The sequence below is a fragment of the Amblyomma mixtum genome, chromosome 2, assembly GCF_055824585.1.
Source record: "Amblyomma mixtum isolate Tamu chromosome 2, ASM5582458v1, whole genome shotgun sequence".
Taxonomy (NCBI): Eukaryota; Metazoa; Arthropoda; class Arachnida; order Ixodida; family Ixodidae; genus Amblyomma; species Amblyomma mixtum.
In genome coordinates this window covers 126,007,740-126,022,906 of record NC_143013.1, presented here as the reverse complement: position 1 = coordinate 126,022,906, position 15,167 = coordinate 126,007,740, and the positions used below count along the sequence as shown (strand labels likewise).

At 46.1% G+C, this 15,167-nt stretch overlaps 1 protein-coding gene across 1 annotated transcript in view; it reads left to right on the top strand.

Moving 5' to 3' along the window:
- Positions 1 to 13,594, top strand: part of LOC149360787 (glutamate receptor ionotropic, kainate 2-like) — a 104,550-nt gene extending 90,956 nt beyond the window's left edge. The window contains exons 14-15 of the mRNA XM_089569393.1: positions 10,401 to 10,720; positions 13,422 to 13,594. Of these exons, the coding sequence (XP_089425519.1) occupies positions 10,401 to 10,720; positions 13,422 to 13,442 (341 nt within the window). The 3' untranslated portion in view covers positions 13,443 to 13,594. The remainder of the gene's footprint in view (positions 1 to 10,400; positions 10,721 to 13,421) is intronic.
- The last annotated feature ends 1,573 nt before the right edge of the window (positions 13,595 to 15,167 follow it).

Below are 15,167 nucleotides of genomic sequence, written 5' to 3'. Positions count from 1 at the left end.
TGGTCAAGAGATGGAAACAAATGGCCACGATCTTTGACGAATGTTCGTGCAGTCAGTGCAGCAAGCGAGCGATACCAGATCCCTAGAGCTGGGCCCATGGAAGCATCCAAGTTGCATTAGGAACTCGGTTCTCTTTTTTCCACGCCTGACCAGGCTTCATTGGTTCATTAGGTCTTTCTGTTCACCTGGATGCACTGGACTGGAACTTGTGTATTCGCTTTCCCCATTTGAGCTACACCTTACAGCCCCTAAGGACAGGAAAGTCGCTGGGGATACACGTGGCGTCGAAGAAAGTCAAGCTAGTTGGTGCTAATCACGCGCCTTTTTTGTGTTGTGAACCATCCTGATTACCCGGGCCCCCTCGGACGTTACTCCTAACGAAGACACGAGCAAATGTGTTGCCAGATGCAGAGAGCGAAAGTCTACCACTCGGCTTCCTGTTATAATTTGTCTCTGATACCGCGATGGAATGATTCTTTCAGGCTTATGTGATGGTGCCCGGTCCCTACGAAACGCACGCCAAGTGGACAACAACAACAGGGAGCGAGAGTTGCAGGGAAGAAATAACGGCATGAACGTTGTGAAAGAGGAGAAATGTTACGGCTGCAAGCTCCGTGCAATAAGCAGTAAGATATGAGGCATCTCCCAAATGCTTCTATTTTGGGAGTAAATTGATATTCGCTTGCGCAGACAAGCAAAAGGTGGCCTTTTCTGTCGTCTCCCGTCGGCATAAATCGCGGGTAATAAGCAATATTGTTATTCTTTTAACTCAAAGCAGGCTCCTTGATTTCACAGAAAATTTGTTTTCTCATTCTGTGCGTTACTAAACACACCAGACAATGGAATCTAAAGCAGCTGCGGCATTACATCCCGCGAGGTGCGAATTTTAACTGAGAAGAGGCAATAATTATGGAGCACTTACTACATGCGAGACGACGTATCATCCCCTTGCCAAGATCTAGACGCCGTGAACTTTTATACAAGCTGCCGCGGTGGCTCAGTGGTTATGGTGCTCGGCTGCTGACCCAAAAGACGCGGGTTCGATCTCGGCCGCGGCAGCTAGAATTTCTTTGGAGGAGAAATTCTAGAGGCCCGCGTACTGTGCGATGTCAGTGCACGTTAAGGAACCCCAGGTGGTCGAAATTTCCGGAGCCCTTCACTACGGCGTCTCTCATAGCCTTAGTCGCTTTGGGAAGTTCAACCCCATAAACTAAACCAAACCAAACCGAACTTTTATACAGACTTGCAAATCTCTGCAGAAGCTATGATTTCACAGTGCAGTATTATCGCCTGGATAAAAAAGGAAACAGTGGAAGACGGCACCGCGAAGGTGGTGATGAGCGGAACAGCCACCGAAGCGCTTGCGAGTGTTCTGACACGTAGTAATAAAAATACGTATAAACCACGTGGTGGTGGAGGAGAAACGTATTATTAGTAGGGTCAAAAAGTTTTGGCCACGATTCGTACTGCCAGTAAAGCCTTCATGCCGAACCTTTAAAGCAGAGTTTCGGGCTACGAGATGGCGCTGCAGTGCTACTCGGTCGACGTCTGAATCTCTCGCAAAGATACGTCCATTCGCGCGCAAGGGGGCGATAAGACTAAAGTCACGATCACAGAGGGCAACCACATTTTCCAGGCTGCTTCATGAAGTTGGCCTCCGTGCGCAGAGATGAGTGCCTGCCGCTCTTCTCGTGACAGGGTGTTACCGAGTGGCCGGTGCCTTCCTCAAGCCGTTTATTATGTCGTTCTGTACTGTCCACACGTACATAAAGAAATTCTTGTCCCTACTTTTACTCGCTGTCCACTATTTGTCCCATAATCGAGTTGGTCATTTGTGTCTGCGCTTGTGTCGGTCAACGTCAATTCCTCTTCCCCCCCCCCCCCCCCCCGTCTCCCTCCCCGAAGTTTAGGGCATAATTACCGTGTACCTGAATGTGCATCCATTGAACTCTGATTAAAAGTTAGAGCCTTTTGAAAGTAGTTGGAGCTCGGCGAATGAAATTGCTCTGCTAATCATATTATTGAAAGTGGATTCGTGCGCTTCGGTTCCTGGGCAGCCGTGTGTTCAATTTTTTCCAGCAGCCGGGGACCAAAGCTGCCTCAGAGCCATCGCGAAATAAATTTGCTCTGAAATATAGATAGCTTTTGCTTACAAATTCGTTCTCATTTTTTGAGTGATATTTCTAGAGCCTGTGTCATCTTCTTTCAGAAAGCCGAGATTGCCAGCGCTGTACGACCTCAGATACTTTTTGTTGGGGCACGTTTTTGGTATTTTGAATATCTATGACCTGTGTTAACTTTAAGGAAGCTTAAACTGAATTACGTCGGCTTGTCTTCACCAGGTTTCGTAAATGGTGGTCGTGGACCAAGTAGCAGCTTTGATTTATGAGATATTTACTAGGTACCTGAAAAACCTTTCATGTATTACAGTTGCAAGGGGAGGGGGATGACAGATTGATTAACAAAACGTTATAGTAATGGTTTAGTATGATCAAAACTGAAGAAAGCATTAATATATTTAATTTTAACAACTATCGACCGCAGAAGGTTTCAGCCTCTACCTCTGAGAGGTAGGAAGAAAAAAGAACGTCGCTTTAAAAGATAACTCAGTGAATAATCCGTGCTACGATATATATATATATATATATATATATATATATATATATATATATATATATATATATATATATATATATATATATATATATATATATATATATATATATATGAATATGATCTGACCTATTTTTCAATGTACGTCGGGGTCATGGGGATTTATGACGTGAAGGCACCTCAATGGAGCTACTCGCATTTCCGACCGGTCTCCATTTGCGGTTACTCTTGGTTATGCTTGGCTATAGTCACGCGTAATTTCCGGTCATAATTACCTATTTAAGGAGACAACATGTAACTTCATGGCCCTAGAAGGTACCAGGTAAATTATTTTTTCAGTGACATCATAGGGGGAGCTAAGCCATTCGCGAAGAAGAATGCATCTCAAAAGGCACCCACCCGTCCACCAATTTCCTTTCCAAAGAAAGTTTTCGAACGATAACTTTGGGATAGTCGGTGCCTACGTCCAGTAGTCAGTCAGAGATAATTGACACGTTCTTATGTGCGCATTGTCGCGTTTCTATTGTGTCATTCATTCATTCATTCATTCATTCATTCATTCATTCATTCATTCATTCATTCATTCATTCATTGGTCTTTGTTGCTTTACAAATGTACGCAAACATTGCTCGGACCAATAGCCAACGGCTAGTAACGGGTCCAATAGAAAAAAAGTATACAAGCCTGTAGGCAACAACATACCAAAATAAAGACAGTAAGTTAGTATAAAGAAGGCTATACACCACTCTCAACACTTGTAAGAGCATCAACAAAAGAAACACATATATTACAGATTATATAAAATAAAAACTTACAGATAAAACAAAACGCGTAGAACTTACACTAGAATTAAACCATCACAAAAAGCTAGGGGAAAATAACTGGTAAGTATTTACAAAGCATCACAAGGGTACACCACACGAGAAGAAGATAAAATGATTTCAGTACACACTTTTTAATTACAAAACACTTTTAGAATAGACGCAACTGTATAAATCTATAAAAAGGTCACGGTATCACGATTCGGCTACATGCAAATAATATCAGGCAAATATCTAAGACGACTAGTAAAAAATTAAAGTATGAACTCAAAGTGTGTCATTCTTTTTAAGGTAATAATTTTTTATTCCAAAGGAAAAGGTGTAGGCAGCCTTTAGGTCCTTAGGTAGATTATTCCAAATTGTTACGCCCGTAAACTCCAGGAGACGCTCTCCATATACATTTCTTTTCACTGGTAAGTTAAAATTGCCGTACGTGCGGCTCCGTGTTGGAAGTGGCGGGATGTTAAATGTGCATATGTCAAACGGGAGGTTGTTTGTTACTATTTTGTGGACACATTCAGCAGTTCTTTTATCACGGAGTAAACTGAGTGGTAATACGCGTAGTTTAGTAAATAGTGTCTTACTGCGTACAGTGTAACTAGAAAATTAAATTATTCAAAGTGCTCGCTTTTGTAACTTTTTAATAGGCTCTAGATAAGTACTATACGTCCAGACCCACGACTCGATGCAATATGAAAGATGGCTATGTATTAATGTGAAGTATAGGACACGCAGGATATTGGTATCAAAGTATTCGCGCCTCTGGAGAAGAGCATAACAACCGGATGCCATCTTAGTGCAAGTCGCCTCAATATGATGTTGTCAGTGTAAATCGTTATCCATTGCGAATCCAAGGTAAGTAAAGATATTTGTTGACTCAAGCTGGGTCTGGTTAATAGTTAATGCAATATCAGTTGAAAGAATTGATTTTTTCTTTGAGTGGAACAGCGGTAAACGGAACCTGATCTTCCGACATCAGGGTGGGAAGAGGGTAAGATGCTCAAGAACTCCTCTTTGCGTGGAATTTTCCCGCGGCAGCCTTCAGCAGAGTTCTGCCTTCAAAGGAACCCAGTAATGCAATCGAAGCTGCAGTACACATTCAATGCTGGCTGGCACTGCTTCATGAATCTCTTCCGGCAAGAATTTTTCAAATACGTCTTGTAAAAAATTCAACGTTCTGGGGACTCTAACTTGCTGTTCGCCCTCTTCGCACCGCTCCCCAATTTTCGTCAGTGACAGAATTTTGAAACCTACGTGCCTCACCACAAGCTGAGCGCTGTAAAATGTCGTCGTAGACGCAATCATTTCGCCGTTTCTTTCTCTCTTTGAGGCAGCTGCTTTCATTTACTGCGCATGTGATTGCCAGTGCTTAGCCAGCGTGTTGTTTTTTATTCTGTTGCACTTAGATTAATTTGTGGCGTTGAATCAACGCGTGAGGTTATGTGACAAATAGCTGATTCCATTGGTTTAGGCGCAGAAGGCCAGAAAAGGGAGGAACAAAGTTGACAGGGTAGAGCGCTAACTAACTGATCTTTCCTATACGGTCCTGCGCTTAAAACCAAGTCCACGAATGCACCAATTAGCCTTCTTCGCAAGCCGCTTCGAAACGTATACAAGTTGACGTTTTACACAATGAGGATGCAAATTTAAAAAGATTGGATGAAAAAGCGAGGAAAATTTTAATATTGCATGTGTGTTCTTGTGCTGCGTGTCGAAGTGTATAGTTAGCTGAGGAGTTCATGACAATGGAGTGTAGCGAATGGGCGAGTATGGTTACGATATTTGGAAAGTGTTGCAGAGCCCCTTGCGTTTCTCGCCGATGTGCGGCACGCCGGGAGCTCTCGTGTACAGACCGCGTTCATCTAGAGAGAGCCACGGCAAAAAACGCAGAAATCGCGTCGTACTTCGAACACATTCTGTCCTAGAATGTTTTGTGATGTAACTAATTTTTAATGATGAAAACCACCGCTGGGTTTTGTAACTAAATCATCCGTATCTATTTTGATGCACAATTCATGCCCTATGGTTTCTGAAAAAGAAGAAAACACTTAAGGGGTACTTAAGCTGCGCCTTAAAGGTATTCCACAATATCCTTAATGAGTTAATGTCCATATATGCGGAATTGTTCATTCAGGACTTTACATTTATAGATTCCTGGAGTCCTCATACAACTCCTGGCGTAGTGGTGCATCGTTTAAGCGATGGGCAACTACCCATTGATTGCAAGGCGCTGCCATCGGTGGTGCTTGTGCGACGCAGGTTGCTCCTCCCGAGCGACCTCTCGCGACCAATCATTAATTTAACAGCCACCTGCCACGACGGTCAGTTTGCTCTCAATCCGGTGGGAAGGCTGTTATGGCGCCACAAATTCACATGACGAAGGTGGCCCACCTACGTTGCTTCTCCGGAGATTTTCCGATAACGACATCGACGACGCCTATCACATCAGATTCTCGGCAGAAAGGGAGCCTTCTATCTATCGCGTTGATAAACATACTCGTATGTTGCTCCCTCAAAAGACACGAATGGAAACAGACAGATGACCATCTCCTTAGTGTGTGTCATCAAACTTTCACCGACCTTCTAATCGAATCAGAGGGACAGCAGGTCGACCAAGAATTCAGTAAATCTGTTCAGTGCATTATATACTTACAAACCATTATAAAAATTGTGTGAGAGCTATGAGAATAGGCCTGTATTGATCTGGTAAATTCGTTTTTAAGGAAAGGAAATGGCTCAGTATCTGTCTCACGTATCTCGGTGGACACCTGAACCGCGCCGTAAGGGAAGGGAGGAAGGTGGGAGTGAAAGAAGAAAGAGAGAAAGAGGTGCCGCAGTGGAGGTCTCCGGAATGATTTCGACCACCTGGGGATCTTTAACGTGCACTGATATTGCACAGCACAGGGGCACCTCTTGCGTTTCGCCTCCACCGAAACGCGGTGGTGGTGGTGAAAAACATTTATAATGCAATAAATATTTACAGAGAGGTGATTGGGGTAGGCCCTATTGGCCCTTTCCCCTAACAATACTAGGTGGAGCCCCTATTCCGGGGCCCCATTGGCAAGCAACGCCGCCCGCGTCCGGTGAACCAAGGCCTTTTGGGTCTTTAGGTCCTGACAGCCGAGCAGGGCCGCCTCCCAGTCCTCTCTGGTGGGGTTGGGGTTGGGGGGGATAGATGGGTTTGACTGACACGCCCAAACCATGTGGAAGGTGTCAGCCACCTCCCCACAGAACTGGCACGCGCCATCAAAGGATGGATTGAAATGTTTAAGCACCGCCGGGCACAGTACAGTGTTGGTAAGAATTTTGATGAGGAGGCGCTCGTCAGCGCGATCCAGACCCTTACAAGGGGCCGGGTAGCGCCGGTGCTCCTCCTTGTAGTAATCGGTGATTTGTTTGAATGTAATGGCCAGATTGTCTGATTGGGAGTACCCTTCCAAGGACAGGGAGATAGCCCGGGGAGAGAGTGCGCGGGCGGCCTGATCGGCCTGTTCGTTTCCCTGGAGTCCCTGGTGACCGGGGGCCCAAATCAGGTTGCGTGGAGTTGGATCTTCAGATCGACAGCTATATTCCAGTATGCGCCAGGCAAGCGGGGGAGCCCAGCCCAACTCGTAGTTCCGACAGGCCCCTCGCGAGTCGGTGATGATGTGTTTCGACTTGGGAGTAGTGAGAGCAAGAGCAATGGCAATCTCCTCCGCGTGTGTTGCGCTGTAGGCTTTGAAAGTGAGCCCGTTGACTGTGTTTGTGTTGTGTACGACTGCGGCCGTGTACCACACCCCGTGGTGTGGGCCGGCAACGTCCACGTAATACACATGTTGTTGGTTACCATAGTATCGCGCCAACGCTTCCGCGCGCGCCTGGCGACGACCGCTATGGTCTTCTCTGGACATGTTGCGGGGAAGGGGTCGGACCCGGAGGGCGCGTCTCCAGGGTGCTGGCACTCTCTCCCTTTCCTCAATATGGTAGTCATGTTTGATGTGTAGCCGGTCCAAGAGGCGGCGACCGGACGTGGTCTGTGCAAGACGCGTGTATTGGTTGACTAAGTGGGCCTCTCGAAGCTCCCGAAATGTGTTCACCACGCCTAAGGCCAGAAGTCGCTGGTTGGACGTGGTGACCGGGAGGTCGAGAGCCCGCTTGATGACTTTCCGGTGGATGACCTCCAGTTGGTCATCATCATGTTTGCGCAGGTGCAAGTAGGGGGTTGAGTAGAGGATTCTACTCGTTACGAAAGCATGGGCAAGCCGCAGTGCATCCTTGCTTCGTAATCCGCCCCGCTTGTTGGAGACCCGGCGGACCATGCGGCCCACCTGGTCTCCCACCGTGCGAAGTTTGGCTAGGGTGGTGTCGACTCTGCGTTGGTGGTGTATGAAGAGACCAAGGACGCGGATCTCCTTGGACTCCCGGATCGGTCCCGAGGGGAGACTGATGCAAAGCGGAGTTGTGTCCCGAGGGGAGGGACGTATGTGCACAAATTCTGATTTAGACGGGGCGCACTGGAGTCCGCAGTAGGCCGCGTAGTCGTCGACTAGGGTCGCCGCTGCTTGCAGGCAGGATTCCATGTGGCCCAGGTTACCTTGCGTGGCCCAGATTGTAATGTCATCCGCATAAAGAGCGTGATGTATCCCGGGCAAAGAGGACAATTTGGAGGGAAGATGAAGCATTGCCAAATTGAAGAGGAGGGGAGACAGGACCGCGCCTTGAGGTGTTCCCCTCGAGCCGATGGTGTATGGCCCGTGTTCCGCATCTTGTATGCGTATGTAGGCTTGACGGTCTGTAAGAAATTGTTTTATGTAGTTGAATGTTTTGTGGCCACAGTTGGTGTTACTGAGGTGGTCCAGGATTACTTCGTGTTTGACGTTGTCGAATGCGCCTTTAAGATCCAAGGCCAGGACCCCCTTGTCGTTGTGGGGACATTCGACAGGATCTAAGATGTCGTGGTGAAGCTGCAGAAGTATATCCTGTGCAGACTTGTGAGGGCGAAAACCGAACATGGTGTCCGCGAAAGTGTGCTGTGTTTCGAGAAAATCGGAGAGTCTGTCGCGCACCATCGTCTCCATCAGCTTGCCGACACAAGACGTGAGGGAGATGGGGCGAAGGTTCTCCACATCAATAGGTTTGCCGGCTTTCGGAATAAAGGTCACGAGAGCCGATTTCCAATCGAGAGGGAGAGGAGTCTCTCCGTCCCAAATGCTATTGATGTATTTGAGGAGCGCGGCGTAGGCTGCGTCGGGAAGGTTGGCCAAGAGCTTGACCGTAACCTTGTCGCGCCCGGGTGCAGTGCCCCGCTTCATTTTGCTCAAGGCCGCCCGGAGGTCGTGGAGCTGGAACGGCTTGTCCAGCTCCGTGTTCGCTTCGCCTGCATACGAGTACGCCGCCTGCCGGGGGTCCTTAGTGGTGCACAGGTAGCGATCCCTGAGCGTGTGCGCTAGTTGTTTTGTCGTTCCTGTAAAGTTGTGCAAGGCCCTATGTAATTGGCGTTGGGTTTCTGTGCGTGTTTGTATTGGATCGATGAGAGCGCGGAACAGGCGCCACGTGTTGCGGCCAGACATCTGGCGAGCAGCCGCGTTGCACCGGTCCACCCAGTTAGTGTCGGCTAGCTGAGTAGCATATTCCGCTGCCTGTTGTGTGAGTTCGAGGATGCGGTTCTTTAGGCGTCTGTTATGTTTCTGTTTCTTCCATCGCTTCGTGAGGCTGCGACGGGCCTCCCAAAGGTGGAGAAGGTGGTTGTCCACGTCTGTTTGTGTTTCTGTAAGCTGTATCTGCTGTTCGTGTTGTGTGAGTGTAGAAGTGAGCGATCTGGACCAGGCGTCGTATCCCGACTGGAGGGGGTCTACAATAGGTAGAGAGGTGCGGAAAGTCGTCCAGTCAGGGATACGAGCTTGTTTTAGTGGGCGTTTCAGGGGACGCATGTAAATGGTTGTGTTGATTATACAGTGATCACTACCTAGAGTGTCCTCTGTATTCAGCCAGTCGGCATGTCGTATGTTGCGTGTAAATGTGAGGTCCGGGCAAGTATCTCGTTGAATGGAATTGCCGACACGTGTTGGGTTGGCGGGGTCAGTGTGCAGGGTGAGTCCAAGTGTGGAAAGAAGTTCCGCAAGCTTCCTCCCACGCCTGTCCTCCCGGGGGTATCCCCATAGCCTGCTCGGGGCGTTGAAATCGCCGACGATTAGGAGGGGATCCCTACCCGCCACCTGCATAGCTTGAGTGAAAATTTCATTGAACGTGACGTTGTTAAGTTTCGGTGGGCAGTAAATATTTAGAATGTGTACAGGTGGGTCAGACCGCTTTAGGGGCAGCACTGAAACCATCGTGTATGGGAAAGACGGTGTTGTAGGAAGTGTGACCTCCTGCGCAGTGTATCGCTTGTGAACAAGTATACATGTCTGCGGGTTGTGTTGAAATGTAGTGTAGTTTGTTAGTTTGGCACCGGCGCCGGGTTCCTGAAGGGCAACCACGGCGACGAGGAACTCAAGGTTCTCAAGATAGAGGCGGAGATGAGTCCGCTTCTTGTGGTCCTTGAGACCTCGGCAATTCCACTGCGTTAGTGTAAGCGGCTGAGTTGTTGAAACGCGGCCGCCGCGGTCGGGTTCGACTGTATTAGTTGAACTGTCTCCTGTATTTCGGTTTAGGACTGCGCGTGATGTTAAGTTGTACGACACGGAGCTTCTCCAGGAGCAAGCGGCATATAAGACCAGGACAAAATTACGTTTACTTTGCTTTCAATCAACAGACGGACGGCATTTAGTGGTTACCATTTTTCTGGCTTTGTTTATTGGGGTTTAAAGTCCCAAAGCGACTCGGGCTATGAGGGACTATCATTTTTTTTTAAATTATGTTGTTAACTGGAATAATTCACATGTATGCCGGCAAGGCGAGAAACCCGTATTCCGGTCCACGTAAGTGATGAATATCGACAGAATTATGTCGCAGTCCAAATTTTCATTTCACGTTGGGTGTCCGCAGGTTCCCCCTATCGGAGCCTCCTCTCCTCAGCCATACTGCGGCTGCAAGAGAGCGGCACCCTGCAGATGCTGAAGGACCGCTGGTGGAATGTGCCGGACCCAGGAAGGCGCTGCCCCGAAATCAGCGGCTCGTCAGACCAGCCGGGCTCGGCCAGCGGGCTTGGCCTACCGAAGGTGGGCGGCGTGTTTGTGGTGTTGCTCGTCGGGCTGGGTCTCGCTTGCCTCATCGCATTCGCCGAAGTCTTCTTCGAGGCACGTTCCGGGAGGAGAGGGAGGCTCGCCGTCCCCCTGGATGATACAACAGCCGGCGAGTCGCTGAAGGTAGCCATTGCGGTTTATTTATTTATTTATTCATGCAAGTTACCCCTAAAGGCCCTCCAGAAAAGGGTATTACAAAGGGGGGGGGGGGTTACAATCATAAGTAATCGCGATACATTTTAACAAATAGGTGTAACAAAAAAAATGTTAATTGAAAGAAAAGGCATCACACAAAGACAAAATTGAACACTAACAAAAACAGCAAACTTGTACACATTTCCGTTACAGCGAAGAAGCTCTCAGAATTTTTTATTGTCAGTTTCAGTGGCGACGGCTGATGGCACACTATTCCATTCAGTGATAGTACGGGGAATGAATGAACTGGCATAAGACGATGAATGACAGTTTACGCGTTTAACTTGGAAAGAATGATCACGGCGTGGAAAGATTAGCATCAGGTGACTGAAACAAATCACTGCGAAGCAATGGGTGGTGATAAAGCTTATGCAAAAGGGTTAAGCGAACAAGTTTACGGCGATATGGCAAATCTTCCAGTTCGGCACGTTTTTTTAATGCTGGAACGCTTGTGAGTAGTCTGAAAATATGAAACGAACAGCACGATTTTGCAAGGATTCATTGTTAGTGATAACGTAGGCTTGAACAGGGTCCCAAATGGCCGCAGCATATTCGATTTTATGGTATATTAGAGTTATATAAGCAAGTTTTTTAACGTGTATAGGGGCGTATCAGAGGTTACGTTTAAGAAAACCAAGTGAGCGGTTAGCAGATACTAGAGTGAGGTCAGTATGGTGATGTCATGGTAGGACAAGCTGAAGGTGCACCCCAAGGTACTTGTATATTGATGTTAGTTCCACAGTATTGTCATTTAGAATATAAGTGGTTGGAATGCGAGCTGTACGGTGAGTGAAAGATATTAGTTTAGTTTTAAAAACTTTTAATGTCATTAACCATGATGAGCTCCAAGAGCTTACGGCGTTCAGGTCAGATTGTAGGGATTGGCTGTCACTGTCTGTAGTAATGTTACGGTAAATTACGCAGTCATCAGCGAAAAGGTTACTCCATTTGCTACTTTAATATTGCTTTTAGTAAAAATACAGCTTAGTGCAGTGGGCATACGGCCTGTAAAAACGGTAGAACCAACTTCGCCCACTACGAACAGCGTTCGAATAAATAGAAATAGAAGCATTCGGCGCCCATAGCACGGAGAGGCAAGCACAAGGCATCATTACGTCATACAGGATAAGATCTTTCTATCGGCATCATATTTGCTAAAACGTCTCAAAAGGGTCCTTGTTATTGCCGTTGGTTTTTACCGATGAATTAACAGGCTTTGTGTTCTTTGGCAGTGTTATAGTGTTTTGTGTTATAGTCTTGAATGCTTCGAAAGGTCGAATGGAGGAAAGGAATCTAAATGGCAATGTTATATAATTGAGGACCTTATGTAAGGTTTAAATAGGAGGACCTTATCTAAGGTTTCAATAATACACCGAGGTATATATTTTCACCGTTAGCCTTTGCGCCAAGGAAAGCGCGCTATGGATGTAATCAAGATTATCCTTGAAAGGTTTCTGACACGCTAATGCTTCCTTGGTTCACTACGTTACATTCCTTGTCGAAAAAACAATTTCTATGGAAATACAGCTAGTGACAGTTCAGGAATAGAGCAAGGGTTTTGTTTGTAGAGCGAAATTGAATAGATTTCGCTCTTGCGTCGTTCATTTTTAAAGACGAATGTGCCTTCGAAGTCTGTGGCTTAGAAATAATGTTGTTTTTTCTTTTTCAAATTTATGCATGGTGAATGCAATAAAGAATCTGCTCGCGTTATGCACATGAAAATATATGCAGCAAATTTTTGGACGTCTAATCATTACAGTCCGGTGGCTATAAAGCAAAAATTGAGCCCTGTGGCCAGCTAGACTGGGCTCAGACTGTATGCTGGAAAGGACTGTATATATCATTTGAAATAATACTGCAATACTCAATACCATCTATCTAGGCGTAGGCATACAGCTGCGTATGAAAGCTATGCAGCTTTCTCAGAGTATATCTAGTTGAAACAGTGAGGGTCCTTAGCAAACTCCCTGGTGAGACATCTACGCAAACTGCCTTCATGTTGGATGCACACTCGCCGTCAAAAGTAAATGTAAGGCGACTTTGTAAAAAAAATTAATTTCTTTAAATCTAAAGCATAATAGTCCATGATTATTGGTGCACAGTGAAATTCACGCAATCACAATTAGGCTGCACTTATGTATTCAAAATTGCATGAATTGGGCGGAAATGATTAAATTTTATCGTGAATGTTGCCTTCCATTTACTTCTTGCGGCACCTGTACGTTACTATTAGAATTCAGCTGCTGCTGTTCGAAATATTTAAAACGATGCCTCGGAGGGCCCAGTATCGAATTTTTACAACCAGTGCTGCGTGATTATTTTTGTTTATAGGATGTGGAATAGCCAACACTGAAACTTTACGTATGCACCGTGAGAAAGTATCGCAGTTGAGTACAATTTTTTCAAAGTCTTTCATTCGCCTTGCAATTTTAGCTGCTACTGCTAATGATTTAATTTTTCACAGAGGGAGACAGCGCATAATACAGGAAATAACCAGTAATATTGCCGAAAAGTATCTTATTTTCTGTGTTTCGTTTACACAATCACAAACGCAAAATCGCTCTTCTGCATACGAAAACCGATGGTTTCATTGTATCTCTGCGGCTTCCTTCTCCGTTGTTTATTGCAGATGGATAAAAATATCTTATGACCAATTCGCTCAAGGCAAGGATCCGCCGTTGGGAACATCAGGGAAAAGAAGCTCAGCATCAGCGCTTCACTTTGACACAAATAAGAAGTTTAAGATCTTCAATCGATTCCGACTTTTGGGTGTTGGTGGAAGAGCGGAGATCCAGTTCGCTTGAATGCGAAGGGGCAATGCATCACTGATGAGACTGCAATAAAATCTTTCAATCGTTTAGTTGCGCCTGAATTTTTCGTCAATACATAATGTTTCGATCTCGTTTCATGCTTCTATGTCATCATCATCAGCCTGACTACGCCCACTGCAGGGCAAAGGCCACTCCAGTGTTTCTCCAATTAACCCTGTCTTGTGCCAGTTGCGGCCACTGTATCTCCGCCAACTTCTTAATCTCATCCGCTACGTTATCCTTCTGCCATCCCCTGCTAGGCTTACATTCCCTTGGAACCCAGTCCTTTAACCTTAATGACCAGCGGTTACCTTGCCTTCGCATTACATGCCCTACCCAAGCCAACTTCTTCCTCTTGATATCGATTAGGACGTGATTAGCCAGTCCTAACATAGGTGGACAAGTACATGTTTTGAACACGCAGTTTCTGCCATTTCGTTTACGCCGTACGTCGAATTTCACGTGTGGAAACGCTCACAAGAAATGCACATCTGGCACGGTGAAGAACGTAATAAACGTTTTCTCATTTTCGTTTAGTTTTCCACATCACTTGATGGAAGGAATTGTTTCCTTGCAGCACGTATCTCCCGAATCCAATACTTAAGCGATTCCTATGATTAGGCTTCTGATTCATTTTTGTTTAATTTCATGGATAAAAAAAGCGCCGTTATGTCCAAGTTTCATAGCACTCGATTACCAAAAGAGTACATAATTTTTCTGAAATGTTTCGATTAACTGCGCATTTAAATGGTTTTTACACAAATCTATTTCCTTTGGGGATTAAAAATGGCACCCGTTTGAAAGGACCAGGCTGAAGGCGTTATGGATTACGTAGAATATTAGAATATTCGCATTACGTTCGTTGACTTTGGTCGCCTACAGTCACATGCTAAACTGATTTGAGGCAGAGTGTTCAGTCTCATTCCAACTGCCAGTCAGATCGCCCATGAATTAATCGACAGTGATCAATGAAGCGAAATTTGGTTCTTGCACAGCGATTAAAAATTTCAAAAAATCTTTGCGAGCACGAAATCATGCGACTAATGTTCATCTTGTATCCAGGTGAGTTCTACAGGTGAGGAGTCTAACTGGTTTATTTTAAGGGGGTTTAAACTTCCCAAAGTGACTGAGACTGCGAGGGACGCCGTAGTGAAGGGCTGCGGAAATTTCGACCACCTGTGGTTTTTTAACGCGCACTGACATCGTACAGTACATCAGCCTTTAGAATTTCGCCTCCATCGAAATTCTACCGCCGCGGCAGGGATCGATAGCGCGTCTTTCGGGTCAGCAGCCGAGCGCTAGAACCACTGAACCTTCCGCCACAGGCTGAGGAGTCTAATATTGAACGGGAAATACTGCCATAGTTGAGAATAACTTAAAATGTGTCTTCTCTTTATTGTAGCCAGGACGCATAAGCTAGTTCTGTAGCGATCTTGAATAATGACGATATGGATGAGTGAGGTAACAGCGGAACAACATCGTGAGCAACCCGAAAGTTTTCCGATAGGCGAACTTGCTAAGCTGCGGAAAAAGGAAGTACAAGAACAAAGGTGAAGGGAAGTAGG